The sequence below is a fragment of the Eutrigla gurnardus genome (genome assembly GCF_963514095.1).
Source record: "Eutrigla gurnardus genome assembly, chromosome: 13".
NCBI lineage: Eukaryota > Metazoa > Chordata > Actinopteri > Perciformes > Triglidae > Eutrigla > Eutrigla gurnardus.
Window position 1 is genome coordinate 16,783,165 of NC_139936.1, and position 9,504 is coordinate 16,792,668.

General features: G+C 41.4%; 1 protein-coding gene across 1 annotated transcript in view; it reads left to right on the plus strand.

The window, feature by feature from the left end:
- The window catches only part of loxl2b (lysyl oxidase-like 2b), a 28,352-nt gene extending 20,350 nt beyond the window's left edge, over positions 1-8,002 (plus strand). Inside the window, exons 7-14 of the mRNA XM_084024692.1 lie at positions 275-426; positions 510-677; positions 1,714-1,879; positions 2,334-2,574; positions 4,430-4,545; positions 4,832-4,968; positions 5,073-5,184; positions 5,691-8,002. Of these exons, the coding sequence (XP_083880818.1) occupies positions 275-426; positions 510-677; positions 1,714-1,879; positions 2,334-2,574; positions 4,430-4,545; positions 4,832-4,968; positions 5,073-5,184; positions 5,691-5,761 (1,163 nt within the window). The 3' untranslated portion in view covers positions 5,762-8,002. The remainder of the gene's footprint in view (positions 1-274; positions 427-509; positions 678-1,713; positions 1,880-2,333; positions 2,575-4,429; positions 4,546-4,831; positions 4,969-5,072; positions 5,185-5,690) is intronic.
- Positions 8,003-9,504: the final 1,502 nt, after the last annotated feature.

The following is a 9,504-nucleotide window of genomic DNA, read 5'->3' on the forward strand; positions in this document are numbered from 1 at the left end:
TTTTTGTGTCATCCTGATTATTTTATTTTTTTGCAAAGCTTCTGCTAAGCTACACAAAACACGACATGTGTGACAAGTTCTGGTCATATGAAGTCGCATACCTAAGCAGGCAGATGACTTAGTGGAGTCTTTGGTGGTTGCCTGGCAACCTCACAGTGACGACATGACTAAAAGTGATGCTAGATCTCTCGGCCATAATTATCATATGTTTTTTTTCCCTTTAAGTTTGGGTGGGAAGCATCCTCTTTGAGAGTGTTTCTTCTGTGTGTATCAGGTATGGGTCCGGTCCATATGAATGAGGTGGAATGCTCTGGATTCGAGAAGTCCATCACGGAGTGCTTCTTCAACAAAGAGGCTCTCGGTTGCAGCCACGAGGAGGATGCAGCCGTCAGATGTAACGTTCCCGCTATGGGCTTCCAGCAGTCGGTGAGCTTCAACTTTTGATCCTGTTAAACATCACAGATTGACTTCACCGTTTTCAGTCTGTTCTGTTTTTCATGCCCGTGTAGCTGCGCCTGAGTGGAGGTCGTAACCCCTACGAGGGCCGCGTGGAGGTGCTGGTGGAGAGGAACGGTTCTCTGGTGTGGGGGACCGTGTGCAGTGAGAGCTGGGGAACCAAGGAGGCCATGGTGGTCTGCAGACAGCTGGGATTGGGCTTTGCCAGCAGCGCTTTCCAGGTAAAAGTCACAGCCCCCATTCAATAGTGTCTCATGTACCGGGACGTATTTCTGAGTGAACCAGGTGAAGCAGGCGGGACGCTGCCTTGGGAGGAATTTCATATGATCGTTCAAAAGATTAGCTCACAACCTTCTCTGGCACTGAAGACCCGTCCATCAATCAAGAAATTGATTGATGGACAGATGTCATGATGTCACTGGTTGGTACTAGCTCATGTAAGCATGACTCATATTTTGATTTCCTGGAAGAATTTCTTTTTTAGTTTGATATAAAAACACGATGAAAATATTTTTTTTTCAGCATATATTGTTAATAGGTGCATATTATGATTGGGAAAGTGATGTAAAAGCACTAAAAGGGCATTGTTTTTATTTAAAACTTTATTTATCTGACTGAATCTTACCATTGTGAAAATGTTCATTTTCATTAGAAACGAGTTAAACTCATGATATAACTTAAATCACTATTTATTTTTCAAGGTTGGGTTTCACATCATCTGCCAATATCAACTATTTTATCATCATTGTGTACTTTGTTATGGTATTATGGTGGCTAATTTCTTCATCTGGCAACAAGTCAAAGGAACATTGCACAGGCTTTATTTCTTCAAGTGGTCACTTTGTAAAATATATATATATATACATTTTTTTTCAATATATACAAATCTGAATGTGTGTAAACATATATAATACCATTATATATCCCATTATATACCAATGCAATATGATGGCCTATCCATGATGATATAAAAGGATTGCGTGCGCCATCTAATGGTCAATGCAGAGAATCACCATTTCTTCAAAACATTTCATGGAAACTGATACCCATGATACCTCTGGACCCCTGCTGGAGGAACATTTAAAATGCAGGACCCTTACTTAATAATTCTAGGTGTTGGAAGGCTGATTCACATGGAAGGCTTGAGGCTTGTTCTGTAATCCATCAAAGTGCATTAAACCAGAGGTGGGTGACATCTGGATGCTCCCCCCTAATGTCAGCTCTGAAGTTGAACCAAGTGTCCTGCTTTCCCCACAGGAGACGTGGTATTGGCCCGGAGAAGTGAGCGCCGACTCCGTGGTGATGAGTGGCGTCCGCTGCTCTGGGACGGAGATGTCGCTGTCCCACTGCCTGCACCACGGAGCTCACCTCAGCTGCGCCAAGGGAGGCGGACGCAACGCCGCCGGAGTCTCCTGCTCTGAGAGTAAGACCCAAGATTCATGTGTTGTTTGTGGAGAATGCTTTTGTGGGGCAACTATGAGAAATAAAAAATAATAAAATGGTCTTCTGCCCCTTGAATGAACGAAGAAAAGACATTTCCACTTTTAATTACATTTCGACCGGAGCCTTTGCCATTCAATTTTTTCTGTTCACACATTCACACTGAAAATCTCTGACTCTTTAGCTCTTCACATAGATTTAATTCAGCAAATGAAATGATTTCTGCCTCTGGAGAAGCTCTAGCTTGGAGAAATGTTTGCATTACCAAAACTCCAATATCCCTCAGGAATCACAAGACGGCTCTGCAGTTTGAAACAGAAACATGTCACTTACTTTATTTGCTAGAATTTTTCAATTTTGTGTGTTTTTTTATTTTTTACATTTCTCTGTTTCTAAACCTGCTCCTCTGTGGTTTCCTTCCCCCCTACCGTCCACAGCGGCTCCTGACCTGGTGCTGAACCCTCAGGTGGTGGAGCAGACCACCTACATGGAGGACAGGCCCATGTTTATGCTGCAGTGCGCGTATGAGGAGAACTGTCTGTCCTCCTCCTCCAGCCAGGCAGCAGCCAACACCTACCGCCGCCTGCTGCGCTTCTCCTCCCAGATCCACAACAATGGCCAGTCGGACTTCCGGCCCAAGGCGGGCAGACATTCCTGGGTGTGGCACGACTGTCACAGGTCAGTGTGTTTTCCCTGAGTTCACCATGTGATGATTCAGCAGCAGAGTTGGATGATAAATGTAGTACGGACCTGGAGCCAGGAGGCAATTAGCCTAGCTTAGCATAAAGATTCTGGCTTTCTCTAAAGTATATAGTAAATACGCTGAACGCATCACATCTATTTAATTTAATTGGCTCCTGAAAAGAAATAGGACAGTTTATGGTTTTAGGGAGAGTTACATGTTGGAACTATTTCTTGGCCCAGTTTTTGTCCAGAAAGTGCCGTGTGCATGGATAAAGTGTTATTCAACAAGAAATAGTTTCAGCATTTAACTTATAACCACAAATTGTAATTTTTGGCATTTCTGTTCTATTGTAATGGTATTACATTATATCAGTACTCAGTATCGGCAAGTACTGAATTTTGAGTAGTTGTACTCGGTGTGAAAAAAAGTGGTATCTGTGCGTCCCTGTTTGTAGAGGCTTCACATTCTGGTGCATATACGCCTTCTGTCATTTATCTTTCTGTTCCCACAACAACATACAGAGAAAATGGGAATTTTTCAGGTATATTTTCGAATAGTAAATCATTTAATTAGATTAAGAAGATTAATCCACAGCTAGGCTGCGATTATCTGATTAAAAAATGAATCGTTTGAAAGCCCTAATCTTAATCAAATATGGTATTTGCCAGACCTTTCCTTGAATAAACTGCTTGTTCAGCTCAAATAAACTCAGATTGGCAGGTTAACTATTTAACGCGCCACCGTTCTTTCGATATAAAAATCTTGAAACAAACCGTGGCGGTGTGGAGATTACTAACTACTCACTATTAATTAGATATTTACAGAACAATGAGCGTCTCCAAAATTGCATGTGCCGTTCTCCAAACAGTGTAATTTGTGGAAGCAGTTGTAACCTGTTTGTATTACAGTAACATATAAATTTCAACTTAATTATAAATCCCAAGCATAAAGCCCTTTTGTAAACCGCAGAGCAGAAGAGGACATTTGAGATGATTCAGAAATAACATCTCAAATTAGACGTAATTCAAAGGAGAGCGATGAGTCAGCCCTCATCATGTTTCAGGAGCAATGTATCCTCGTCCATACCTCCTGCTGCCCTGTAATTTGACGGGTGCTGCGAGCTACTGTACAAAAGTCCCACATTTTTGTGGTTTCTGTGTTGGCCGGAGGATCGGTTCTGCTGTTGGCAGCTTCAGACGTCAAAGCTGTCGCACCCTTGAGCGGCGGGAACTTGACGGAGCGTATCAGGCCGAAATTAAACCGTTTCAAATTAAATGCTGCGGATCGCAGACGCCAATTTGCAAATGTTTCTTTTCATGCATTCCGGAGGCATCGCGTGTTCGGGTTGTGCGTCCGTCCGGTCCGTTGTTTTGAACACGGCTTCTCAGAAATGCCTCAAGGGATTTTCTTCAAATGTGGCACAAACATCTACAAAATGTGTATGAAAAGTGGACGTAGTCCGGCGTTGGTTTGTGGACTACCATCCTGGATCCTTGACGTCACGGATGGCGTTTGTGACATCACATCCATCCTTTGTGACATCACATCCATCCTTTTCTCATGCTATGGCAGGAACCCCTTCAGGGGATTTCTTCAAATTCGGCACACAGACATCACTATTTGATGGACAAAGGTCCAAGGTGAAGGTCAGGATGACCTCACAAAACGCTAGAGTTGATAAGCTAATTATGACAATTTTACACAAAAGGATCAAATGATGAAGTGGATGACATTTTTCACACTAGAGATATAATAGACAACATAAGGTGACCTCATTGGGTTTGTATGTTTTGCGATACTTTGAGCCTGTCTGGGTTTGTAAAACTACATTTCCCTCCATGTTTGTAGGCATTATCACAGCATGGAGGTGTTTACGCTCTACGACCTGTTCACCCTCAATGGAACCAAAGTGGCAGAAGGACACAAAGCAAGTTTTTGCCTGGAGGACTCCGAGTGTGATGAAGGTGAGGACCAAACTATTTAATTTTCTGGTTTGATTTCAAGACGTGTGACCTCACAAAACACACGTTTGGAGGTCGTGATGTGAAAGGGGTCACTCTCTTGTCTAATTACGTAGTGAACTGGTAGCTGCAATGGTACCAGTTTTCCTTCTGGGCTACAACGTGTCACAATAAAAGTCGATTTTTCCACTTTGTTTGTCCAAAATAATCACTTCCTGCAGCTTTAACATTTATGAATATTTCTCAGAGGGTTTATTTACCAATACTTTTTAAAAATGTCTTATTACAGGTATTGAAAAGAGGTATGAATGCGCTAACTTTGGGGAGCAGGGCATCACTGTGGGCTGCTGGGATACCTACAGGCACGACATCGACTGCCAGTGGATCGACATAACTGAACTCAAGCCGGGAGATTACATTTTCCAGGTAATATTGTTATTTGTTCTCTGGATAAAGAGGGGAAGTATTGGCATGCTGCAGCCATCGGTGCCGGCCTCTAACAAGCAAACCGCTCCTTCTTCCTCTGACAGATCGTCATTAATCCAAACTACGAGGTGCCCGAGTCCGACTACAGCAACAACATCATGAAATGCAGATGTCGATACGATGGCCATCGTGTGTGGATGTACAGCTGCCATAATGGTAAGAGCTCCACATTGATTAGAGGAATATCTGTGACTTCTGGACCTCAAATTAAATAAGATTGTTGCGAGAATCAATATTTCTACTTAAGTACTTGACTGAAAACAAAAAGCAGGGAAAATAACTGAATGACGCCAAGTTTAACACATGGCTGTTGAATTATACGGGAAATATAAAACGGCTTAATGACATAGTTGGTACATTCATTTTGATATTATTGACTATAGTACTTTAGTCTATATTCTAAAAATTGTATTTTTCAACACATTAGCTTTTTCTGAATCTTTTGGTCCCCATCTCATGGTCTTCATCAGTTGATTAAGCTGTCATCACATGACATCACCTGTCTGAAATGCTTGGATGAAGACTATGAAAGTTCTGGAAAAGTTTTTATGTCAAGAATACACTTGTAGACTCTAGTATCATATATATATATATATATATATGTATGATCTAATGTTGTCATTATGCTAATGAAGCCTGGTTACTCTGTCCGTCTCTGCTAGGTGGCTCATTAAGCACTGAAACAGAACAGACATTCCCAGGCCTTCTCAACAACCAGGTGACCCACAGGTAAAGAAGGCAGACAAGACCACCTGCAGCCCCCCAACCACTACACATCTCCATCTTCTAGTGGATCCCCCCTGCCTGCCCTTGCCATGGTTAAACTATCTTTTTATGTTCTCCGTCATCCACGAGGCAGCAGCTTTTCTTCCCCCCTCCACCCTCCTCACCCTCCCAGCTGAACGAACATGCCCTCCCCTCCCCTCCTCAAACAGAGGCAGCTACAGCCGTACCAACTCTTTCAAACCACCAGTTAAGATCACGAGAACGCTGAAGCTCTCCTTTGTGCCCCGTGACTCTTTCTTTCTTTTTTTTTCGTTTAATGAGTAATGAAATCATCCTGCCAGAAAGTGGCAGGTATTTTACACAAGGTGCATCAAGAATGTGTGTTCTTTGAAGTGCAGCGTTTCAACGGACTCGTGCTGCATCACTTTGTGCTCAGCGCCTGGAGAGTCTGGACGTCAGTGCCGGGTCGCCCGACGATCCAGAGGAGTCGTGGTTAACAACAGCAGCGGTCCGTTTTGGAAATAAATGCAGTGTTCTTCCCTTTTTCAAGAGTTTCTTGAAGTGCCTTCTCGTCATCATTGAGGAGTTTATCAAATCGAGCTGTTGCACACGCAAGCAAGTCCTCAAAAACCAAACCATTCATTCATAACAAATTACAAGTGCTAATTTGCCGATAAATCGTATCCTCCAAGGCTGAAATATTAAATGCTGAAGAGTCCCAAAGTGCCCCACAGCCTTCTTTTAAGTAAGTGGAGCATAGATTCTCTGAAATTGCTCTGGAAAATACATGAAGATGTCTTTGCATAGAGTCTGAATTAGGTCACATTTCAAAGCAGAAATGCTCCACAATCATACAATCAGTTGTGGGCATTTGGTGCAGCAGTGTGTCTCGGAAGCAATCTCAGTTAGTCCAGAAATGATTATTAAAAGCTTTATTTGAGCAAACCTTTAGGCCCGGATTGACCTATAAGCGGCAATATAGTGTGCATTATCAAAGAGATTTGACTTTTTACACTATTATATAACTTTCATGTTATTCTGCACGATTAGCAAATCAAATACTGCTTTACAGTTAACACTTTGAGCAAACAGCAGATTTGTAGTGAAGAGGCTGTCATAGCTAATTAGTAGCTAATTAGCCGTGTTGCACCATGTGGGAAAGGCAGCGCTAGTGCGCCTGCTCTAGAAGGATGCGGAAGATTAATGTGATTTTATCTAACTTTTATACTCTGAAGTCCATTCAATTTTATTTATAGTGTCATGATAGCTAAAGTTCTCTCAGGACACTTAAGCCTTGTATGGTCTTCACTTTTGGGACCCTCTGGTATCCCTCGGGTCAGATTGACATATTAGGGGTATTAATCACATCGAGCAGGATTAGCTCATGATTCCCAAAATCACCCAAGAATAGGTGTCACACCGCGACAGTGGCGAGAAATACACACAATATTTATTTTTTTTGCTTCATGTGCCAACGAGCAGCAAACGAGGCCCCACCTCCAACGCTGTATCCATTTCTCTTCATATGACCATGGGCCAGGATAGATAGCTAATTAGCTAGCTGATGACCCCAGCTTGTAAATTACAGTTACCAGAGTTCAGCTCAGCTGTCAATGAAACAAGTAAACACCATCTCACAGGCATTACTCATGTTTCTCCAGAGCTTTTTTTTCTTCGCCCTTGCTTTTGAATCATACAAATATTAACGAAACATTGAAAAATGTCTATATGTCACAAAAGTCTGTCCGAAGACAGACACGACAACAGGTTGACTACACAGGAGGATCAGAGGACTGTTTCTATGGCAACATGCTTTTAAAAAAAGGAAGATTTCAGCCGTTACCTCTCGCCTTTACAAAGAAACAAAAGAGCAAAGAGATCTCCTCAAAGTGAGCTCATCAAACAACATTTCTCCCGGTGTAGACGGTCAAGAGTTGCAGATATTAGTTACTTCCTGTTATTGAAGTTTTTATGTTTTTTTTTAACAGTTTTATTCCTTGTTTTTAAAAAGATACTTTACGATAATACAATAATGTGTGTGTGAGTGTGTGTGAATCCTATTTTATTGTACTTTTTTATTATAATGGTGCTATGAAACTGGTCCTCTGTTTTCTGAGGGTCCAGTGCATTCGACATGTCGGAACAGCTACATTATGTATACTAAAAGTATACTTGAACCGAGTGTACAAAAGTACTTTGTGTTTTAAACTATAATAAAGGTCTGAGTAATGGAGCAACCAAATCTTTACTGCTCAGCGTTTTTCTTCATTATTTTGCACATCGTTTCATGTTTCAGCATCATCCTGCTTCACATACTGTCTTCCATAACAAGTCTACTGTTTAGGAAAGGTAAAATGATAGGGGGAGAGAGGGGGTATTAAGTGCAGCAAAGGATGTCCCGATATTTTCTATATTAACATTAACATTAAATATAATTTACATCTTTCCCTGACTGCATTTAAACCATCGTGTGCTGCTAAAACAACAGATCACAATACAGGAAATTATTAAAATGCAAGGAACGACTTCATCTCACCATGCTGCCGTTGCAACAAAAACCATGACCTTAGAAGATTTTCATTGTTGTTGGAGTCGATTTCCCAAGAGCCTTTGCTTTTTCCCCACGTAATGTTTTCCTGAGGTGGGATTTACACTGCAACAGATGCAATTGAACTCCTTTCTGAATACTTCTGTGCAAGTTCTGAAAATGTGTCGTGTTTTGCTTGTAAATAAACGTTCTCCTCCAAAAGTACTTTTCTGACTCCATAACCATGTAGTAAAAAATTCTCCTAACTTCTACTTTTATTGTATTATGATTATATTTCATTATGTATTGCCTTTTATGCACCTTTTATGTGTTTAATTATGTATAGCTGTCGGCAGGCAGATCCCAACTCTGTGCTGAACTGACTTGACTTACTTTTCACTCTGGCCAGGAGAAATGTAAACTGTCCTTGAGTGAGATCCCCAAATACCCAGAAACCAACTCAGCACAGCTCATGATTTTCTGGTGCGGTGCAGCACTGACCACTTGTGGTTCAAAAGTAACATTGCACTCTTTTGGTCTGTAAAAGAAGTGAGTAACAGCTAACTTATTATTATGTTATTTGTCAGCCATTTATCCAGGCAAACTTATTTTGTACATTGAGACAGAAGTGGGGTCCACCATGGCTAGTTGCATGACTTTCAGAGAAATCTACCCCCACAATGTAACCTGTTTGTTTAGGGATGTAAAGTCCAATAATAGTTTTTTGTTTGTTTGTTTTTGCTGTACATACATTAAACCATAAAGCCCATGAATTAAAGGTGTCACAAGAATGGTTACTTAGAATTGAGCCAGTAAGCTGCCCCAAATCTGTATGCAGTCTTTAAATCTCTTTAAATGCTTTCTCTATAGCAGAAGACTAGCCGTGCATGTTGGAGTATAAACTGAGCTGATTCACACCGTATGAGGACCTGTGAGGGGACTCGCCCCATTGCTCCTGAGCGCCACAGAGATGTGAAGCCAACTTAAGGCCCAGACAAACGTAAAATGTCTCCTCTGTCGCTGCAACATTCAGACAGGAGGGAAAGTACTTTTGTGATTCCATCAGATTTTTTTTCATGCCTCTTTGACAAAAAGAAACTACATGGAGTGTGTGCAAAAGCAGCCATAGACACATGCTTTATGCAATAAATGGCATAAAAGTCATATAGTGTGTCATAAAAATGAATAAAGCCAATAGTTAAGTTATTCATAAAAATATCATA